The following is a 24,402-nucleotide window of genomic DNA, read 5'->3' as shown; positions in this document are numbered from 1 at the left end:
AACTTTCAAACTTGTATTAAGCTAGCAGGAATGGTGAGATGTGTCTGGAAACCCTGAAGCACCTTTTCCATGCAGAAGTTATTTTTATAAGCTGTTTTAACTGTGGATCATCAGTCACTTTGAAGGGAAGTGATCCTTGATTAACAGTTGGCTGATACTGTGCTTCTACAGATGTGTGGTAGCACTACAGGTGCTACCTATGAAACAGGACAGGTAATTCACAGGATCTGAGCATTTTCTTTTTCTGATTAAAAAATGTATGTGGTTGAATGTGCCTTCCTCTTTGTATATTACCCCATTTAATTGTTGTAGACAAGACAAACTAAAGCCCCACTCAATAATGAGTGATAGTCATCATGTTTCCCATAAATTTAAAGATTATAAATATGGTTAGTACTTTATTCCTTTTGATTTCCCATTTTTAGAAAGGGAAACCCAGATCCAATTTGTAGTTACACGACTAAAGCAGAGCCTTATGATAATGACTTTTTAGAACTTGAAAGTCAAATCCTGCCTCCCAGAACATAACTTCCTAGGACTAACATGTTATTCTGAAAAATGGAAGTTTCCTCCAACATTATAATTGAGTATGAGATTCTTTCTTGAAAGTAATCTTTACGAGTCTTAGGTAAAGTTTAATAGCTCATTATTTTTCTGTTATGCACATATTATTAAGCTTTAATGTTTGGGGGGGAAAAATCCCACAAACCAAAAAGTAATTGTTCAAAAAACCACTTTCGGACAAAATACCTCAAGCTATTCTTCAGTAGTAGTGGAAATGTAATAAAGCTTTCATTCAACTTTGATTTTTCCCCCCATTCGTTAGTTCTGCCAGAGAGTAATTATCTCATTTCAGGGGTTTTATTTAGATATTTCTTTAGTTTTTTTCTTTGGAATATTTTATTTTAGAATTTTATGTTTCTCCTGATTTCTCTCCATTTATATGGTTCAGCTTGTTGTTGACTATAGGACACTGTTATTAAGCGGAATCAAGTGAAACCATGTGATAGTTGGTTGAGTCTGGTGTTCTATGTCTTATCTTTTACTGTTGCTAAGAATTGAATAGAATAAGTTAATTAGGGTTTTAGGATCTGCAACAAATTTTTTTTCAAAATTAACTCTCGGCATTTTTTCTTTTAAATTCTCTCACTTTCTTTACTCATTTTTTGGGAGAATGACTTTGCCTATACTCAATTACACACAAGTTTTCACGTGTTCTTTTTTGCTTTACTGAAATAGCTCGAGTATTTAGATCTTACCAAATTTCTACACCATAGATAATGAAATTTCCATCCTTTTATTATCAACTAAATTAATTCTACTAATAAAAATAAAATTTGGTAAGCTTAACCACATACTATAACACCGCAACAATTTAAAACATTACAAATACATCAATAAAGTTTAAAACAGTTTTTTGTTTTTATAACTTAATTTTTATCTTTGTTTCTCTGTTACTAAGATGTTTTGCCTTTTCTGTACTGATCATCTATTTTCTTGTCCTTTTCATATTATTTTCAGAGGTTTTTCATTGGCAGTACAATGAAGGTTGATGGCATGATGGTCCACCTCGCACCAAAGGATAACTGTTCATCGGTGTGCTGTTAACAATCAGAGGTTTCCAAATATATGTTCTCCAACTCAATGAAAAGTATCTGGATCCAGGCAGAAAGGTGTCTGGGAACTCCCTAAGTATGAATGATATGTCTCCAGAGAAAGTTGCTTCAGCATTGTTTTTTGGGGGAGAGGGGATACTTTTCTCTATAGTATCCTGCAGACTGGAAACTACTAAATAGGTTCCTAAGTTCATTCATCTTTCCCATGTCTGAATTCTTGGTCCTCTTCTCACCCTCTGGCTCCACAGATAAAGAAGAAATAATAATAAAGGAATAAAAATCGTTTGTTTCTGTCTGACTGAATCATTCCAGTCTTGAAGCACCCTGATGGGTTAATTAGCCTTATTATTGCATTTACTATCTCCCACACACTTGTTTGTGGGAAAATGTTCCTCTTGGCTTTTGCCTAGTTGGAAAAAGGAACACTAGGACTGCAGCATTACACTTTGCTCTTGAAGCGCACGGTGCTATGGCAGCATAAAGCTTGAACAAGCTTAGTTTTTTTCATTGATGGGGTGCAACTGGCATAGCACCATCATTCCCTGACATTGTATGTCAGCTTTGATTTATTCTGGGCCATACCTCCTTCCAGAGCAACAGTTCTAGCTGAGTATGGGATTCAGTACCATTATAAAGAGAAAGATGGTGCCTCTTGTAGGAGGAGTTTGGAGAGCTTTACCCTAACAATCAAGATGTGTATTAAGTTGATTCACTGAATCTTGTCCATACACTGCTTCTAGCCCAAGTGAAAGAAAAAGAGGACAGCTGTTATTATTTACCTCACTCATTTCTCAGCAATATCGAGGATTTTCAGTAAGCATTATCTTATTCTGGAATTAATTTTTTCCATTTTTGTCATGTTTTTGGTTTGTTTTTATAGATTATAATGAGACAGGTGTTGGCAAGAAATTTGAAATAAAGGATGCAAGATGAACTTGTCTTTTGATTGTTAAACTTTACGATCGATCGACACAGATAAGATCGGCACAAGGATGTGCAAAGTTATGTTAAAAGAACAGATAAATTCCTGAGCAGCAGGGTTGAAGGTATTGACATAACCACAGAAAGTATTTTAGCCATGAGAGCAGATAAAAGAAAGTTAAAAGTACTGCAGAGCCTATCCAAATGGTTCAGAGATGAGGGAGTGGACTTTATCCCAGTGACAAGGCCATTCCTACTGTAAATGAATATCAGGCTATTTCAACCTGATGCTATTAAGCAAAGGGTTGAAAATAACTACAAGAACTGCAAAAAAATAACTGCAGTTACTTTTGCACCAACCTAATATCTCTGCTTCTAGAATATATACTTATCTATTATGAATATCAAATATATTGTCTATAATGGTAGTTACCTTTAGTTGAATAAGTAGTATATTCTAGGCCTACAGTGAAGTTTTTTCATTTAAATTATTCATTATAAGTAATTAATTTGATTTCTGGGTCAAAAGATTAGTGATTACTGTGCATCTACCTTTAATAGACGGATCAATTTTTGGCATGTTGATAAAATAAGGGTTTAAGCTTTCCACTATGAGAGGCAGATCAAGGATTATAATATACAGAGGGTGCAAGAAAATGTATACACATTTAAGAAAGTAAAACTGTATTAAAATTGTAATAATATATACCAATAACAAAATATGAATATAAGGTCACATTTGACTTCTGCAATTACAAGAGGTGCTCAAAGTGTCCAGATACTTCTGATTACGGCAAACTACTGCTTGAGCTACCATGACCAAAGTACCCACTGGTATACATATTTTTGGCATGCCCGATATTTGCAAAGGTAAACCCTTCCTGTCAGCCTTTTCTGTGATCTACAAAATGAACATACACCTGTATGTTTCTGTTTGTGGGTAGGAGATTAGTTAAATTACCATTGCTCAAACAAGACCTCTTAAGTTCTGGATTCACCATTTACTACCGTGTTTCCCCAAAAGTAAGACCTAGCTGGATAATCAGCTTTAATGCGTCGTTTGGAGCAAAAATTAATATAAGACCCGGTATTATATGGTATGATATGATATTATACTGGGTCTTAATATTATAGTAAAATAAGACCGGGTCTTATATTAATTTTTGCTCCAAAACACACATTAGAGCTGATTGTCTGGCTAGGTCTTATTTTCAGGGAAACATGGTATGAGATCATCTTAACTCTTATAGACATCAGTTTCCCCTGTAAAATGAGTATATTGCCAAAAACAATTCATATGGTCTCTTTGAAATTAAATAAATCACGTGAAGTGCTTAGCTCTATCCAAGGTATGGCAAGAAATGAATGGTAACTAATGCTTTAAGCATTTATCACTAAGAGTAATAATAATATAATATTAATAAAGATGACATAAATTCAGTGTAGGATTAGGGAAGTAAGACTTTAACAGGGACCAACTGCAGAATACTTGAGATCATATAGTTTCTAAAAACTATTCCTACTCTAATAATTAGAACCAGTACAATTACCACTTTGCCTTCCTCTGAAGTGCAAAATTTTATTTTTGTCCACTATAATTCTTTATTATTCATAATATTTGAGGAATAAATTAATGAATAAATAATCTTCTAGTCTTTTCCAAGTCTCAGTGGCTTAATATTATCAAGATTTACTACTATTTATGTCATATCAGGTAGAAAATGGGAGTGAGTCTTTGTTCCATTTAGTTCTGTTCAGTTCTTCAGGACCCAGGAGTGGCTCTGCCATCTTTTAGCACCCTAGAGTCCTCCACTGGATACTCTGCATTGGGTAGGGAGGAAAAAAAACTTGCTGAGGATTCTGAAAAATACCTTATTCCATTGGCCAGAAGTCATATGGACCAACCTAACTGCAGAAGAGGTTTGGGAATGTAATTTAGCTGTGTGTTTCGGAAAAATAACGTATTGCTGAACACAGAGCATTATCTCTGCCTTACCAACAAACTTCCACCAACAAAACTAAGTAAATTAATTAGCTAAAGATGGTGAGGAACTCTTGCTTATAAAATTTATTTGCACATAATTTTATAGATCTATATATCTCACATCACAAAGACATTGTCAACAGGGATTGGAGGCTAGGAAGATTTTCTATCACGTTTTGATATGTTTATATTCTACAGAAATCCTCTTGGTAACTTTTCGTGGAACATTTATCCTACTTCATTACTACTTAAAGCTCATATATGTGAAAGAGATTATATCCTCAAATAAGCATTTCCCGTGCTTTTATCATCTTGTGTCATTATCCCAACACTTTTTTATTATAGTTGTTATTGAGAACATACTTTCAGATTTAGCATGGAGATTAACTGTGAAATACGTAAATAGCGAATTGTTTTGTTGGAATGAAGTATAAAAGTCAATGCTTTTTAAGAGTTTTCTTTCATTGTTAACTGCTATTTCTAAATGAGTACAATACTCAAACACATCAGATTGATAACCTCAGATTTAAGAATTTCTTTTCTATGAAGAATTGCTGTGATGGTAAACTTTACATACAGTGCACACTTTGCTATGATACTCCAAAATATGACTTTCTGAAGTTCCATTTTACTGATGAGATGGTTCTTTATATTAAAACCCATTTAGTACATGAATTCCAAGGCACTCTCCAAAAGGCAAACTTTTAATGTTTTCATGATGGTGTTTATTCACCATGGTTAAGGAAATAGATTCAAACGTCCTGCTTATTTTACACTTTACCCAACAAATGGCAAATAACAGCTACTAGCACTCAACACTCACATTTTCATAATACCAATAATCTGTTGCAGACTGGCTATGTATATTAATGGTTTCATTTCCACTAAGAGTATTTTTAATTATATTGATACTGTTTTGGAAGGTATGCATGTTTTAATTATTTTCTCATAATTAATATGCATATATGAAGTTAGTCTTATATTTTGATATTTTTATTAAAAATCAAACTATTCCTTATTATTCATGTTTAACCAAAAGATATATTTGTAATCTCATTAAGAAACATTTTAAAATGACCATTTAGTAATTAACTGAAGTTAGAGACCGACATTCTTTAGATGATTATATATGTGCATACTTCTGCTTTTAGTGGTTATAACACTAATATTTCTTGCATAAAGTATTTATTGTTTTCCAGATACTTTTTTAGTGCATTCCAGTTTTTTCATCTAATTACCTGTTTGCAAATTAAAAGAGTTTATAGAGTTCAAAATAACATCATGAACTTTGTTTCCATGCTGGCCTAACCAACTCTAAACTGTATTCAATAAATAAATGTAGAAAAATGAATATGTATAAATACATTAGTTTTTTAATTGCAAATGCATATTATTTAATGAACAATTATGTGAGAGAAAAATGTTTGTAACTGTGCATTTTAAAAAGTAGAAAATGGCATTTTTACTATTTTATGAAGTAGAAATAAATTATTAAGTATGTAGTCATAAAAACGATTAAGTATTTTAGGTGTTATGTATTATAAGCTCAGTTATCTTGCATTATCTGCATATATTCTTTCATTGATTATATTGTTTGCATTATATAAATAATTCTTTATATTTTAGAATAATGATTGATGAAGACTAGGAAGCATTTACTAGGAAAATAATGTGAGTTATTTTAACTTTTACACAAGCATACTTACATTTTCATTTACTCTAGTGAATGTGAACCTCTAGAAATATTTCTGTTGTCAGTCTACTTGGACATATAAGTTATGGAATATTCATATAAGAAATTATTACCTTGAGTGCTGAAAATTCTTTGAGATTTCATATAATGTATTAAGTATTAAAAGGGTTTAAGTGCTCTAGAGTTTAAACTATTTTGTTCTTTTTGTTTCATAATTTAAACTGTAGAAATTACAAATTCTACGTTTATATCACTACACTTTTAGTTTAGTTATAAAACAGACATTTTAGCTTAAGATTTTTATGCATATTTGACAAAAATAATTTCAGTCCTATAGTAGTTAAACAGAAATTGTTTAACATTTGTACTTGTAACATAAATGCTAATTATCATTCATTGGCAAATCATTTAAGATTTTATATAAGTTGACTGACTTCAAGACATTTTCTTCCAAAACAGTTGTTATATTTTCCCATGTTACCTGCATGGTGGATTTGAATTTAGCATCTGACATGTTTTTTCAACTACTGGTTTATAATGAAAACATGTAGGTACTCGAGGGAATGTGTTAAAAGCAAAAATTCTATGATCCTTGAAAGGTAAATGACAGTGCTGAGATCGTCACATCTGGATCAGAAATGTTTTATCTGTGTATCTATCTAAACAAACATAAATAAGATAATTAAGATCCTAACAATGCATGTTTTAAGAAACAACTTATGACTTTGGTTAGGTCAGAACCTAATGTTTTTTTTGTTTTTCTTTGTTCCCACAAAGGAGTAAAAATGGATTGACCTTCAACATCAAATGCTTTTGAGTGATTACAGCAAATCTATTATTTCATATTTTGAAATTTGAAGGTAAACTTAATCCTTGGCTTTTGATCATATATATAATACTCTTAAATATACATTTAAATACATATATACATAAACACACACACGCACACATATATAATCATGTACATTACTGTATGCCTAATTATGCAGCTAAATTTACCTCACTATATTTTCATTCTTATTAGAATAGAGCTAATGTATTTCAGAATTGCTAACTTGTAGCTGAGAAAAAGCAGTCACACACCAAAGTAAAATGAATCCCTTGGAAAATCGTAATTGTTAATATTTAAAATAAATTTTCAGCATCATAGTAAACTGTTAATTGACTTATAAATTTAGCTTTGTATGATGATTAGTAAATTAAAGAAGAAATTTTAATGTAAATTAATATTTTATAAATTACATTACTTTTAACTCTTAAGAAAACTATTTTGATATCCTAAAGATGGGAACTTAAACTATATACTGAAAGCAGGAATTTAAAATATTTTGTTTACATTCCAATCATGTCTTGATTTTAAATTAGTATAATCATACTTTCTTGCTGAATCAAAAATGTCTTCTTGAAATTCTAGTCACATGGCTTACTATTAAATTAATATAATCATACTCTCTTGTTCAGTTAGTAGTAAAGTAGTTGTTTAATTAAACATGCCATTTGTTTACAATCTAGTGTTTCAGAAATGCTAGTTCAAAAGATAGGATAAGGATATATATCAAACATTTCAATGTGACAAGTAAATTACGTTTCTTCTACCATAAAGAGGTAAGCAGAAAACTGTAGCAGTGATGAAAAGACATATTCTTATTATTCAGAGGTATGATATGCATCAGTTGACAAAATATGACCTTTTCACTTTCAAGATTAAGACAGTCTCTACAACCACTAAAGTAAGGATTTGTCTTGACTTTTAATATTTTAAATATTATATTAATTAAAATTATCATTCCTTTTATTAGTCAACTCAGAGGGTAAAAAATACCATGATGGATTTAGATATGAAAATCTGGATAAAACAAAATCTATAGGTCATTGTACACATGAAAAATTATGTCTCGGTAAATACTATCTCAAAACATTGAAAATGTCTCCCATTTGCCAAAGCAGAATTAGGATTGTGGACATTTTTATTGTTCATATTTTAAGTAGCCTTTGTAGTTTTTCCTATATACAGAGCTTGTCTTGTACAGCAATTACCACTGAATTTACTATAGTAAAATGTATTCTCCTAACTTTTTAGTTAAACTTATGAAGTAAAAAAAAAAACTCAATAAAATTATATACATAAAGTACAAAATTTATGTAATTCTCAATTTGCAAGGAAGTCTGTATAATTTTCTAAAGTTCTATGGAACTAGAAGACAGGTTTTATATTTTGGTTATTTTTGATATAACTAAAGTATAATACTTATTTTTGAGAAAACATTTCTGGTTTTGATTTTCCCATCAAAATGACAACATGAAAAAACTAAAAGATTACTAATTGTTATGCATGAACTTTATCAGAACAAAGCAAATTAATAGTAGTATGTCATAAAACATAAACAATCTGATTTTCTGTTATTTACTCAAAGTTTGTTTATAGTGAGCTTGTTAAATATTTTTTAAAAAACTGAAATATTGCCTCTTTATTCTGTGAATTACAGGTAAATATAAACATCTATTTCCTCAGTTTCTAATTGATTCTTTGTACATCCTTCTGTTAGTTTTTAATAATTGTTACGGCAGGAAGATTGATATTAGCTAGTATTTATTGAGTGATTATTATGTACAAGATACTTTACATATGTTTCCTATTTGGATAAATTTGGTCACCTCTCCATACACACATACACACACACACCCACATTATTATGCTCACAATATACTTAACATTTATTGAATAGATTAAAATTATATATGAAAGAGAAATTAGGAACTAGACTTTTACAATTAAGTTCATGAAAAGGGATGTTAAACTGTGATAAAACCAAATCCGGTCTTATTTTATTTTTGCAGTTATATTTTTTTCTCCTCTCAGTGAACCACAAAGAAAGAAGATGGGTATGATTTTTACAGGGGTGAAATAGGTTGTCTGTCAGTTGGGTTCAGGCGACAGTCTGTCTGCAAGCCGTAAGATGATCTGCAGAGCACCAGAGGAAAGCAGGCAGGATTCCTGGCTTGCAAGAATAGATATTGATCTACCTTAGCCACCTAAACAATGCCTCACCTGTTTGCCTTGTCCATACCTTATTTTACGCAGTCTAATGCTTGTTTTGTTTGACTTTTCTTTTATTTCTCTGGATCTGAGCTTTGATACACTTTGGGGAGTACATAAACACAGTGTTGTACTTGAACATCACCATACTTCTGAGTCCTCTGGTGGTTTAGGACCACCCCTCCCTCTTGAATAGCTCTGTTATTGAAAATTATGAAGCAGAGCTAAATTACTAGGCCTCATACAGAAGTGGTTGATCCAATAGCTGAGTGTCCAATAACACTGAACGTGAGATGCTACTAATTACTGCCCTATGGACCTCGTTTAAAATTTCTTAAATTTCAATTTGTAAAAGGCTTTATTATTATTAATTCTGTTTTTCCAGCAGATAGTTGAAAGATAAGTTACTATAGTATTTAGAATTCTATCCACTTATTTAGGAGCACAACTATGTTACTATGTACTGCCTCAAGCAATAATGAAATACAAAACTACATTCAGCCTCCCAGTAAACTATAATATAAATATTTTACCAGCACTTATTATTAGTTTGCCATATCCTGCTGACAGCTATTCCAACTTTGCCAGCAGGCACTGGGTCTCACAATTGTATTATGTTTTGAACAAATAGCGACAAACAAAAATTCTCATAAAATAAATGAACAAGATTTCCTGGGGGAAAAAAAACCTCTTCCAATGTTAAATGAATATTTCTTTCAAACTCTGACACGTAATATTATTTAATTTGCATATTGCACATTTCACTTTTTACTGGAAAACAATTAAGTTAACAAGGAACTAAATAATGTGCACTCAGGGATAATTTAACATTACTGTTTTTTTATTTTATTTTAAGGGTTTTTTGTGTCCCCCCCCCCGACTTTTTGAAGTTCCAGAGCAGCCCACATCCTAAAATTTATACTGATAATGGAGGACTCTGCTTTTCAAATGATACAGTTTAAAGACTAGCAGAGAACAAAAGCAACTTTTTTAGAACCACGAAAATGAAAATATTCACATAAAACTTAATGTTCTTTTTGTGCTGTCAAGGAATACCATGATACTTAGCAATAGATGAAATCCAAAAATGCTTAAAATATGTCTTGGCTTTAATCTAGTATAACTTTCTAAAGACCTTGTATCAGTGATAATCACTCACCTGCAAACATCATCCACTCCTTTGCCCCAGTCTTCTTTTATTATGCTTAGTTGGATAAAGCACCACCTTTGTTAAATCAAACCCTTAATCTACTCAACATTTGCTCACTTGCAATGGAATGTGGCTGTAGAAAAAAACAACAAAACAATGCTGACTGATCTCACTTTAAATTTGGGATCACTTTTCTCAAGCGGATCCTTAATACTGTCTAGCAATCCTACTACATTTTCCTAGTTTATTCAGAAGCCTTCAATGATTATTTTACATCTTCTCTCATCAAATCTCCAACACTACTTTTTTCATCCTCACCTTAAGCTGTTAACCATGATTTCTCCTCCACTGAGAAAATGGACAGAAAAAGAAGAGACTTTCCATGAGCTCCTATCTCTACATCCACTGACCTAACTATATTTGTGCAAAATTGACTTGAACTTTGATTACCTTACTCTTAGAGAAGGCTAGCCCTCTGTTGGTGCAGTAGATTCTATCTTTCTCTCACCTACTCTATGATGTGGGTCTAGAGATTGTCTCTTCTCTTTCCTGCATCACACATTTGTGTGTTTCCTCAATACTGGATGCTTCACATCAGCACACACACACACACACACACACACACACACACACACACACACGCTATTTCTTGCATTTCTAAAAAACTCACTTTTGACTCCGCTTCCCCTTCTGGCTCATTCCCTTTAAAACCTTTCCTCTTGAAACAAAACTCCTTGAAAAAGGTGTTTCTACATGCAGTTTCCAATTTCTTCTTCCTATTCTTTAATCCATTCCAAGCAGATTTTTAGCACTAGAATTCCACTGAACTGTCTTTGTCAAGGTCATCCATGAACTCCTTGCTGCTAAATCTAGTGATCAATTCTCAGCCTTCATCTCATTAACATTTGACAAAATTATTCACTATCTCCTAAAAACACTTTATTGTTGTGTTTTATGTTTGCTTTATTTTCCTCTCCCTGGATGTTTCATCTCAAAATTTTTGTTATTTCTTCCCAATTTCCCTGACTTCTAAATATTGCAGTGCCTCTAGGCTCAGTACCCACATCAATTCTATTTTCTATCCTTAATAATTACTTTGTTGAACTCATCTACTCTCAAGGCTCTAATTGCCATTGATATATTGACATAATATGTATGTAAGTATATATTTAATATAAAATATATTTACATGTAAAACACATTACTATATAAGCCTATAAACATATATAGATAGATATAAATGGTCAGTTTAGATTTCTTTCCATTATTTATAGCTACCCACAGGATATCTCCACTTAGATAGCAAATAGACATCTTAAGTTCAACATGTCCAAAAGTAACCTTCTGGTATTCTCCCACAACTTGCTCTTCATCCAGTCTTTTTATTTTCAGGGAAAGGCAACTCTATTCTCCCAATTACACAAACGAAAATTCTTTAGAACTGTTTTTGGCATTTACCTTTCTTTCCATACAACATCCAATTTGTTAGTAATTTATGTTGGTGCTATTTTCAAAATGTATCCAAAATTCATCTACTCGTCACCCTCACTGCCACAATTCAGTTCCAAGCCATTCATCACATCTCACCTGGGTTATTACACTAGCCTTTGCTTCTGCCCTTGTCTCTCTTTAGTTTTTATGCAATCAGTAGCAAGGAAATGCTCAAATCTATTAGGTTGGTGCAAAAGTAATTGTGGTTTAAAAAGTTAAAAACTGCAAAACCACAGTTACTTTTGTACCAACCTAATAACTCAGGTAATCTTATTTTTCTGTTCCACTGTTTCTGTTTTCTTATTTTAGTAAGGCTAAAAAGCAATATCCTTAAAAAGGTATACAAGGCCCTATATGACCTGTACTCTTCCTTATCTTCTGACATATCAATTTACTCTCTTCCTCCATCACTCTCTCTGGCCACTCCAGCCTCGTGTTTCTCAAAGACACCCAAACTGCTCCTGTCACAGGATCTTTGCTTCTTCTCCCCCAGCCACACATATATGAGGTGTGATCAAACAATACAGTGAATGTTTAAACAAAAAAACTATTAAACTAAAAGACACATTGTCATTAATCTCCCTCAAAATACTCCCCGTTGCTTCAAACACACTTATCCCATCGTTCTTGCCACCTTATGAAGTAGTTCTGGAAGTCCTCTTTTGTGAGTGTCTTTACTTCATCCTCCATCATGACAACACTCCATGTCAGATATCACTTCTGGTATATGGCAATTTCTGTCAAATAAAAACATGACGGTCTATTCTCATTATTCACTGGATCTGGCACCATGTGACTTCTGGTTCTTCCCCAAAGTCAAAATGATCATGAAAGGTAAACATTTTGAAGTGATTCAGGACATCAAGACAGCCATGACAGCGCAACTAAAGACACTCACGAAAGAGGACGTCCAGAACTGCTGCAGAAATTGGCAAGAATAATGGAATAAGTGTGTTCGAAGCAAGGGGGAGTATTTTGAAGGGGATTAATAGCAATGTGTATTTTACTGTAATACATTTTTAAAAATTTAAACATTCACTGTATTTTTTGTATCACACTTTTTATAACAAATGGCCCACTCCTCACTTCCTTTACACAGATTCGATGAGTCCTTCCCAGACTATACTATCAAAACTTTCAACCCTTCCTCCATGCTTCCTATTGACTCTTCCCTGCTTTATTTTTCTCCTTAGCATTTAACTAATGTACTATACATTTTAATTATTTATCTTGTTTATTGTTTGTCTTTCCCACTAGAACGCAAGCTCCATGTCAGGAATTTTATGTTTTTCATCTGATTTTGTCCATGTTAAATCTCCAGGGCTTATAACATGGCTTGTGATAAATTACATATCTGTTTAATGAATAGATGGATGAATGAGTGAATAAAAATTTGGGAACACTGTGTAAAGAAAGTATTTTATAAAATTTTAATTTTTTAAAAAATTTACAAATTGTATGGTGTTTGATGAATTGAGAATATAGTCATCAATAATGTATTTTTCTTCTTTGATTTCTCTGATTTGTTCTATCAACTCTGCCATGTACTAATCAAAAAAGTTCTGATATCAGGCTTGTAATAATTTAATCTTCTTATATAGCCTAGATTTCCCAATTGAAGAAGATGCTATTCAGTGCCTATTTACAAAATTCATTATGGATGAATGAGAGTAATTTAAAATTACCTATTCTGGAATGTTTTAAATTAAAATCTGAAGGAGTATGTGATGATCTCTTTGCCCTCTGGACCTTGTATCTACTTTTACCTTGGTCCAGTATACGTTTACTCCATTTTCAACTCCTCAGCCTCTGTCCCTGAAGTCTGAGCTTAGATGTCAGTTCCTTGATAAAGCCTTCTTTTATTCATTTCCATCTCTGCAGAGTGGGTTAAGTGCCATACTTACCTCTATCATGACACCACACATTGATGAAAATATCTGTTTATTTTTCAGTCTCTGATAATAGACTTTAAACTTATTGAAGGCAAAACTTTTGTGTTACTTTGTTTTGTATACTATCATATAGTTCAGTGACCAAGACATGAACAAACATTTGGTAAGGGTCTATTATGCTAGATACTTCTACCCTGCAGAGATGAGACTTAATCAGTTAAATTGAGACTCTTGAGAGAATAAAACAGGGGCTGTGTCTACTTTGTTCATTGTTACATTTAGTGTCTGTGAATAATAGGTATTTAATACATGGGTGTTAAGTAAATGCAATTTTTCACTGTAAAATTAAGAACAAATATAGGCACATACACATTTATCATTGCTTCTCACTGTTTGTAATGGTAAGACTCAAGAGGAGTTTGAGAACTATCACCTGATAAGTGCATTCGGTTAACATAGAACAACCATATCACAATAACCTATGTTATTGGTAGTTTCCTTAACAAAAATCTTTTATCCCCTCAATACAATGTAGCTTTAATCATTGATAATAAAAATAAAATGTGTCCATTATATAAAATACATCCACGTATGAAGAAGAAAATAACAATTATCCATAAATCTACCATCTCAATATAATCACAGAAGCATTATGACATATTTTTTGTTTTTGTAGACAATGCTACGTAATGCATTTCTTGGTTATAAAAATTTTCAAACACATGCAAAAGTTGAAAGATAAATACAATAAATACCTATATATCTTCCACCTAGAGTTGATAATCATAAATACTTTGCCATATTTGCCTTGTCTATCTACGTACATATGTGTATATGTGTATATTTTCATGTGTGTGTGTGTGTGTGTATATATATATACATATATATATATATGTACATGTGTTTTTGCAGAAATATTTTAAAGTAAATTGCATTCATCAAGGCATCTCAACCCTACATATTTCGATATCCATTTCCTATAAATAAGAACATTCTCCCACATAGTCACAATATCATTAATACAACAGAATATAAATGATTAATCCAGTTCATATCCAGTTCATATTCAAATTTTCTTTAATGTCCCCCAAATAACTTTTCTCTTATATTTCTCAAAATAATTCATGTATATATTTGATTATGTCCCTTTTATTCTAGCATAATCTTCTCACTAATTTTAGATTACTTTAAGCATACTTTTTTATTATTACTTTCAGGTGTAACAAAACAGCATAGTAATAACCCTGACACCATATATAGCAATTACAATACCATTGAGTATGTGCTGTACTTTACATCCATGACTATATATGAAGGTCTGGCTATTGAGTTCGTGAACTCATCCTAGAAAAAGTGCTACATACTTCATTGCTGAATATCACTATGATCACCTTCAAAGTACTCCCCTTGGGAAACTATGCACTGATGCCAGCATCTAGTCCAACCTTCAAAGCAATTTTGGAACCCTTTTTCTGGAATGGCCATCAGAACTGTTGTCGTATTACCCTTGATGTTCTGAATGTCATCAAAATGTCTTCCTTTCAATATGTTCTTTAACTTTTGGTAAAGAAAGAAGTCATTGGGGGCCAGATCAGGTGAGTAGGGAGGGTGTTGCAATACAGTTATTTGTTTACAGGCTAAAAATTCCCTCACAGACAGTGCTGTGTGAGCTGTTGCATTGTCATGATGAAAGAACCATGAATTGTTGGTGAAAAGTTCAGGTTGCCTAACTTTTTCAAGTAGCCTCATCAGCACTTCCAAATAGTAAACTTGGTTAACTATTTGTCCAGTTGGTACAAATTCATAATGAATAATCTCTTTCATATCAAAAAAGGTTAGCAACATCGCTGCAACGAGTTTGAGAACTTATTCATCAAACCTCATATTTTTTTAAAAATTATAATTGACATTCAATATTATTTTATATTAGTTTCAGGTGTACAGCATAGTGGTTAGACATTTATATAATGTATAAAGTGATCGTCCAATAAATCTAGTACCCATCTGACACTAGTTTTTGCAATATTATTGACTATATTCTCCATACTGTATTTCACATCCCCATGACTGTTTTGCAACTACCAATTTGTACTTCCTAGTCTCTCTCCATTCTCACCTATCTTCCGAACACCCTCCCGTCTAGTTACTATCATTTTTTTCTCTGTATCTCTGAGTCTGTTTGTTTTGCTTGTTTGTTTATTCTGTTCTTTAGATATGACATATAGGTGAGATCAGATGGTATTTGTTTTTCTCACTCTGACTTATTTCACTTAGCATAATACCCTCTATATCCACCCATGTTGGTGCAAATGGTAAGATTTCATTCTTTTTAACGGCAGAGTAATATTCCATTGTATATATGTACCACACTTTCTTTATCCAATTGTCTGTTGATGGGCATTTCAGTTGTTTTCATGTCTTGGCTACTGTAAATAGCATGAAACATTAGCAAACCAAATTCAGCAGTATATTAAAAAGATCATACAGATGATCAAGTGAGATTAATTCCTGCTATGCGAGGTTGGTTCAATATCCACAAATCAGTAAACGTATATACCACATACACAAAATGAAAAGTAAAATTCATGCAGTCATATCAATAGATGCAGAAAAAGTGTTTGGCAAAATCCACTTATGATAAAATCTCTCAGCAAAGTGGGATTAGAGGAAACATACCTCAACATAATAAAGGCCACATATGACAAACTCACAGCTAACATCATACTAAATGGGGAAAAGCTAAAAGCATTCGCCTGAAGATCAGGAACAATGCAAGGATGTCCACTTTCACCACTTTTATTCAGCATAGTACTGGAAATCCTAGTCACAGCAATCAGACAAGAAAAAGAAATAAAAGGTATCCAAATTGGAAAGGAAGAGGTAAAACTGTCATTATTTGCAGATGACATAATACTATATATAGAGAACCCCAAAGATCCCACCAAACACCTGTTAGAACTGATAAATTAATTTAGTAAAGTAGCAGGATACCAAATTAGTATTCAGAAATCAGTTACATTTTTATGCACTAATAACAAACTAGCAGAAAGAGAGATTAAGAAAACAATCCCATTTACAATTGTAAAAAACAACAACATAGGAATAAATTTAACCAAGGAAGTGAAGACCTGTTCTCAGAAAATTTTAAGACATTGAAGAGAGAAATTAGATACAAATAAATGGAAATATATACCATGCTCATGGATAGGAAGAATTAATATAGTTAAAATGTCCATACTACCCAAAGCAATCTATGAATTCAATACAATCCCTATCAAAATACCAAGAGCATTTTTCACAGAACTAGAACAAATAATCCTAAAATTTATACGAAACCACAAAATACCCCAAATAGTCATGGCAGTCCTGAGAAAGAACAAAGCTGGAGGTATCACGCCATCTGATATCAAACTATACAAGACCATAGTAATCAAAACGGCATGGTATTGGCATAAAAACAGACAGACACATAGATCAATGGAACAGAATAAACAGCCCAGAAATAAACCCACAACTATAAGGTCATCTAATCTATGAGATAGGGAGCAAGAATATACATTGAGATAAAGAGAGTCTATTTAACAAATGGTGCTGGGAAAACTGGACAGATACATACAAAAAATGAAACTGGATTACCTTCTTATGAGACATGCAAGAATAAACTCAAAATGGATTACACACTTAAATGTAAGACCTGAAACCATAAAACTCCTAGAAGAAAACATAGGAAGTAAACTCTCCGACATTACCCTTAATAGTATTTTTAGTGATATATCTTCTCGGACAAGAGAAACAAAAGAAAAAAGAAACAAACAGGACTATATCAAACTAAAATATTTTTGCACAGCAAAGGAAACCATCAACAAAATGAAAAGACACCCATTGAATGGGAGAAGATATTTTCCAATGATACATCTGGTAAGGACTTAATATCCAAAATTTATAAAAATTCATATAACTCAACATAAAAAAAACAAACCCAAAACAAAAAATAAAACCCAAACAATCCAATTAACAAAGGGGCACACAGAGGGTAAGAGGAGAGAGGGGTAGTAGAAAGGTAAATGGGGTTAAATACATGATGATGGAAGGAGAACTGACTCTGGGTGTTGAACGCACAATGTGATATATAGATGATGATGTACAGAATTGTACACTTGAAACCTATGTAATTTTACATTGTCACCCCAATATAAATTCAAAAAATGGGCAGAGGACCTGGGTATTTCTCCAAAGAGGACATACAGATGGCCAACAGACATATGAAAAGATGCTCACCATCACTAATCATCAGAAAAATGCAAGTAAAAACGACAATGAGATACCACCTCACACTTATCAGAATGGCCATCATCAATAAATCAACAAACAACAAGTTTTGGCAAGGATGTGGAGAAAAGGAAATCATTGTTCACTGTTGGTGGGATTGAAAATTGGTGCAGCCACCGTGGAAAACAGTATGAAAGTTCCTCAAAAAAATAAATAAATAAAATAAAACTACCTTGTAACTCAGCAGTCCCACTCCCAGCAAATCCAAAACACGAATTCAAAAAGATATATGCACGCCTATGTTTATAAAAATCTTTGTTTCTTTTTCAGATTCTACTTTTCTTCTAAAATCCTGAGAACATCTTTCATGACAAAGTTGTAGTCCTCTAGGACATTTTGAGGAAGACTCTTTTCCCAAAAGCCAATTTGCAAAAGGATGATTTATCAAGTTTGTTTCTTTTACCTTTCCAGTGTTAGTAGGCACTTTTATTTTGTCATTTATAATAGCATTTAAATCAATGTCCAATTTCTCTCTATCTCAGCTTTTATTTGAATATGCACACTAAGGGGAGGAAAGTGGAAGAGACAGAGTAGAGAATGCGGAGAAACTGAGGGGCACTCAAAACTTCTTTTAACCAACTTTGTATTATTTGCATAACATGAAAAAAGCATATTACTCAATTGCATTAATTGAATGTGCTATTGTTCTATGCTCAAGTGCAAGATAATTTCCAGGTGAATTAACTTCCAAAACTATACAAACACACACATATACACACACACAGACACACACATACACACAAGCACTTTTCATAGCTCTATTCTAAAAATGTAGTTAAATTTTTTAGGTTAAAAGAATATTGTGACCCACAGATTGGGAGGCAATATCTGTAAATCACATATATAATAAAGGACATGTATCTAGAATATATAAAGAACTCTTAGAACAGAATAATAAAAAATAATCAAATTTAAAAATGAACAAAAGATTTGAGTAGATGTTTCTCTAAAAGAGATATTCAAATGACCAATAATCACACAAAAAGATGTCCAACAGTATCAGTCATTAGACAAATGCAAATCAAAACTACAAGATACCACTTCACACCCACAAGGATGGCTAAAATAAAAATATGGACAATAACCAGTGTTCACAAGGATGTGGAGAAATTGGAGCTCTCATACACTGCTGGTGGGATTGTAAAATGGTCCAGCCACTTTGTAAATCAGTTTGGCAATTCCTCACAATGTTAAACACAGAGTTACCAGATGACCCAGCAATTCTACTCCTCAGATAAACCCCTAAGAAATAAAATCATATGTTCACTCAAAACTTTGTATACAAATATTCATAGCAGCATTACCTATAGTAGCCAAAAGGTAGAAACAACTCCAATTTCCATCTACAGGTGGATGGTAAACAAAATGTTTGATATTCATACAAAATATAATATTTGGCAATAAAAATAAATGAAGTCCTGATACATGCTACAACATGAATGAATATTGAAAGCATTACAATAAGTTAAAAAAGCCGGTCTCAAAAGCCACATATTGTATGATTCCATTTATAAGAACCATCCAGAATAGGTAAATCTATAGCGATACTAAGTAGGTTATTGGCTGTCAGGGGTTGGTGGAGAAGGGAATAAGGTGTGACTGCTAATTGGTTTCCATCTAAATTTAGATAGTAGTGATAACTGCACAATTCTGTGAATATATAAAAACACTGAATTGTATACTTGGGTAGGATGAATTTTATGGTTTGTGAATATCTCAATAAAGCTCTTTTTAAAAACATTGCATTGTAAATATTGTTCATAGCGTAGGTGTTTCTTTCCTTTAATTACATTAACTTTCTTATAAAACTTTTTCTTTTTCCTACAGTTTGGTTCATAGTTACATTACTTTATATTTGTTTATTATTTTTTTATGTGACCATTATTATTTCAGAGCCAATTTTATACCAGAATTATAAAACTTGTTTTTGTATATTCAAACACATTAGGCAACATACTCTTTTCTTTTCCTTTTATTTCTTGGGTATGTCTATTCTTCTAATGAGACTGCACTATCAGCGGTTCAGGCCTACTACCTAGCTATTTTCCTTAAAATTTTTTTATCATCTTGGAAATCACTTTTCTCTTTCCTGAGTTTGATTCTCTGTTTGCTGAATTTCTGGATTTCATTTCATTGATTTACTTCTTTGAGTTGGTGGAGTATATCCTTTAATAGCTTACTGAGAAAGGCTACCTAGAAGGTAAATTATTTTATGATACCTAAAAAGACTATATTCTATTCTCACACTTGAGAATATAATTGAATATGAATTGGTCGGAAATAATTTTCCCTCAGAATTTTAAGTCATTCCTCCAATGTTTTCCACTTTCTATTGAGTAATGCTATTGAATTTTTTAATCTTCTTTGTAATCTTTACTTTTCGTTTACTTGTTTATACATTAAATGTAATTAATGCTCCTAATTTTTCAAAGGCCAGTCTATTCATTCAATGTAAAGTGGAACATTACTACAATGATGGGGAATGCAGGCTAGTTTGGAATCCAGTTTAACAATCTAGACAATATATATTCCTCAATGAATTTATCTAATAAAACTATTCTTCTAATGACATTTTAATTCCACTTAGAATAGTGGTCAGGTGGTAGTTAATACGTAGTGGTGGATCACTGACTACAATGAAATCCTCTCCTGTAAAACTTTTAGTTTTTTACAATTATGAGAGATTCATTCCATGGGGAAACAAACTTTCAACTGTCAAAGTAAAGAGATCAGGAAATAGGAGCCAAGAGCAAATACTATAGAGAGAAGATAATTTTTGAACTGACAACCCATTTGTTTATGTTTACCAGATAATTACTTCACCTCCTATAACAATTTGATTATGAAATAAAGGATTAAGGAAATTAACTGGATTAATTCAGTCAAGCAAATTGTCAGTTTTTATTTAAATTGTTTTCAGGGGTTTTCAATCAGGTGGGAGGATGGCAGGTGAAAAGATAATTACTACCCTCCTGCCCTGGGAGTGTATCAGAATCTCAGCAATGTGAGTTGGGGGGATAGGACTGTGTGGGTTAGGGGAGAGGGACATGCATATATTTGCAAGAGGTTCCCAGGGGATTCAGATATACCTCCATAGTGGATTAACCAATGCAGGCTTGTATTTTCACTTCACAGTAGCCACTTTATTCAGTCTCTCAATTGCCTTTTATCTACCTAGCACTGCTACTCCTCCCTCCTCTACATTTTGGGAAGGATAACTAATTGTGATAAAGTGAGACATTTTGTAGTAAAAAGGATACAGTTTTAATACCTTTAAAACATTTCAAAAAGCAATACAATTAGCTAAGCACTTATGTTTTATTAGTAATAGCAAGCAAAATTAATAAGTAAATTTAACTAAAAATGATTGTGTGTCATTGTGTATAGTTTTTACATTGACATTTCACATAATCTGACTTTGCTTAGAAGAGAAATCACTCGGCTGTTAAAATTACTTTTAAAGAGCTGTCAAAATTGGAAAACCTGCTGTCAAAGATATGATGAGAAAAGTTTAAAAATGGTAAAGTATGTTGAGTTAGACAAAAAATATTACCTTCATGGAGGAAAACTTGAATATTTATCATTATCTTCAAAAGGGATAATTTTTCCCCCTGAAATCGGACATCATTGTTTTAAAATTTATATCCTGACAACATGAATGAAATCATTTTTATTCATACCACAATGAGAACATCTCTAGGTGCTAGAAAATGTTAAAATATTAATGTCATCTATGCTCCTTCACACTATTTATTTCATTTCATTTTTAATTGAAGAGGAATTTTTAATCTTTATCCTTATTTTCATCTTCTCTGACTTCTTATGTATGTATTTATCAAATAAATATATTTTAACTAACGCAAATCTATATTTTCTGGAAAGGTTGGTGAGATTTTTATATTTTTATGCTGTTTATTCAAATTATAAGAAAATATTATCTCCCATATGTCAGATGTTCAGTTATGTGCCGTTGAGAGTTTCATTTCCAAAATGGTTTATTTTTGAGACTTTAATCTTCACTTAAATACTGGTCCTTCTTTACCTATCATAATATAATTCAAAAGACAAATATTTGAGGGCATTTGAATTGGGGATACATAGATTAGTAAAACTACAACCTCTTTTAAATTCCATTTTACAATGAGCAAAATCTGTTAATTTAAACCTTGAAAAGGTAAACTTCTCTAGAATATTCCAGGATTCTCCAGACTATTGTAAACATTTGGTTATTGATTCTTAATAAAAATGAATAAGGATTTATATCTCGATAAATAATACGTGAATGTGAAATAAAATAGATTTTTCTTAGCTTTTTTCCACCAATATAAATAATGTAGGACTTAAAGTTGGTATGATAACTATTGTATTGCCAACTTGTTTTTGTTGTGTGACCTTGGGTGTTTGCCTCTTTTTCCATATGTAAAATACAAGTAGTTGCAGTTATCACCCACCTGGCTCATTCACAAAAATTTTGTGAGGATTAGTATACAGATGATTGTAAAGCACTTTGTAAATGTTTAAATAGCCCTGTTTTATTTTGAAGAAGAAAAACAAAGTAAAGATATAGCTATAAAATGGGGTGGATTATTTGAGTTAACAATTACAGGAAAAAAAATTTTCCCTTTGAAAAGAGTGATTCAATGCAATTGTTCATCTAAGCTAAGAATATCATTTAATGTTGTCTATTATTTTATTGCTTATGTGAAATAATGTAGGGCTGGCTATTAGACTTCCTAATATTTATTTAACCATGTATTTTTAACACTACTAGATTTAATCATCAAAGTTTTAAAAATTGAACTTCACAACCCATATAATATGAACATCATATACATACAAGATTACACAGTAAAGGTACTTACTTGGAAACATTACCACAAATGAGGTAAATGTAATTTATTTGTCCTGAAATGTCAGCATAATTTTAGGGGACACTAACTATGCAGGAAATTAAGTGCATAGCTTGCAAATTTAAACACATCTGAATTTGAATATATAAATCTATTGTTCTCAGAACCATGTTGACATATCATTATTACACACATAAGAAACTAGAAGTTTGGAACTGGTAATCCAAAATACAGTATGTGTATATTGAAGAAAAGTTTGTGTTGCTATGGGAACTTTGGCTTTTGTTTACATTATATTGCAAACTATATTATGTGCCTTAGTTCACCTTAATGACTACCTTCATATATTGCTAATTATACTATTTTCCCTCATTCACTCTGATGATTAACTCCTTAAGGTTAATATTGCTCATCTCTATTGAGTTAGTTCATATTTTTCTTGAATATAGAAATATGAACTAACATTTACCTTCATTTTGTGAAAATTGCATTATGCATAGCACCATCACCTGTTCATTACATTAAGTAAAAGAAGTTTAGCTTTTATGAAATTTGCAAAATTACATTTATGAAAATTATAAGCTTGACCTTGTTTGCCTTTAGGAACAACATATTCCAAATTGTAGAAAATAAAATTTGTGAAGATTTTTTCTTTTAGACATAAAAATGTATAATCCCTTATTCAAAATTTCCTGTAGCAATTTAAAAGAGGAAATCTAAGCTATTACAAAAATTGTTTACATTTTCAATGTATAGGCAAATGAAATATTCATCATGTGTATGCAAAACCCCCTTTGTGTATAGGGCTCTATAGAGCTAGTTAGTAGGTGAATACATTATATCATAAATATGCGTATACAACAGATATTGTGTTGAATCTCAAGGTTTTAGTTACCTTCCCATATTTTTCTAATTAAAAACTTGAAAATCAGAAAATGTTCAGAATAAAAACTGTGCATAGGTTATTTTAATTAAGATAACTGGGATTGATATCTTTTTCAGAAGTGGTCACTGGGTTCCTGTTATGCGCTATATATGTGCTGGGCATGGGTATCCATGGTAAGATAGGTAGGCTCTCATGAGGTTATAAATATGTAAAGAAGCAACTACAATAGTCTTTCAGATCCTGTATTTTATAAAGCTGTTGTAAAAACCCTTAGGATTTTGTTTCATCTTTTAGAACATATTGACTGTGTTTCAGACAAAGGGTGAAAGGAACTCTTTTCATTAAAAATTGACAAAGTAAAAGGTAAAACATTTTCCACAAAAGCATGAACTACATGCATGCTCAGAATAAGATAAACGTTTATTACAAATGAGCTAATTCCCAGTAATCTATGGCTACTTTTATAACAAACTAGAATCTAAAAAATATTAAAGATTTTTTGGTGAAGGCAACTAACAATTATTGTCTCACTTCATGTTATTTTTTTTCGCTT

The 24,402-nt window shown here is 32.0% G+C and overlaps 1 protein-coding gene across 4 annotated transcripts in view; it reads left to right on the top strand.

The window, feature by feature from the left end:
* LOC141570617 (uncharacterized) overlaps positions 1 to 21,156 on the top strand; it is a 50,197-nt gene extending 29,041 nt beyond the window's left edge. For 3 of the 4 annotated variants that reach the window (XR_016020779.1, XR_016020778.1, XM_088796925.1), the window contains one exon: positions 1,522 to 1,901. Coding sequence is in view for 1 of the 4 variants with exons in the window: in XM_088796925.1 (XP_088653051.1) it covers positions 1,522 to 1,608 (87 nt within the window). In the remaining 3 variants the exon portion in view is untranslated. Of the gene's footprint in view, positions 1 to 1,521; positions 6,193 to 6,991; positions 7,075 to 18,383 lie in introns of those variants that run through there. The other variant, XR_012494825.2, reaches the window with a different exon arrangement.
* The last annotated feature ends 3,246 nt before the right edge of the window (positions 21,157 to 24,402 follow it).

The sequence above is a fragment of the Rhinolophus sinicus genome, chromosome 3 (assembly GCF_057876585.1).
Source record: "Rhinolophus sinicus isolate RSI-liver-muscle chromosome 3, RSI-T2T, whole genome shotgun sequence".
NCBI classification, from domain to species: Eukaryota; Metazoa; Chordata; class Mammalia; order Chiroptera; family Rhinolophidae; genus Rhinolophus; species Rhinolophus sinicus.
The sequence above is the reverse complement of the archived record's forward strand: the minus strand, read 5'-3'. Positions and strand labels throughout refer to the sequence as shown.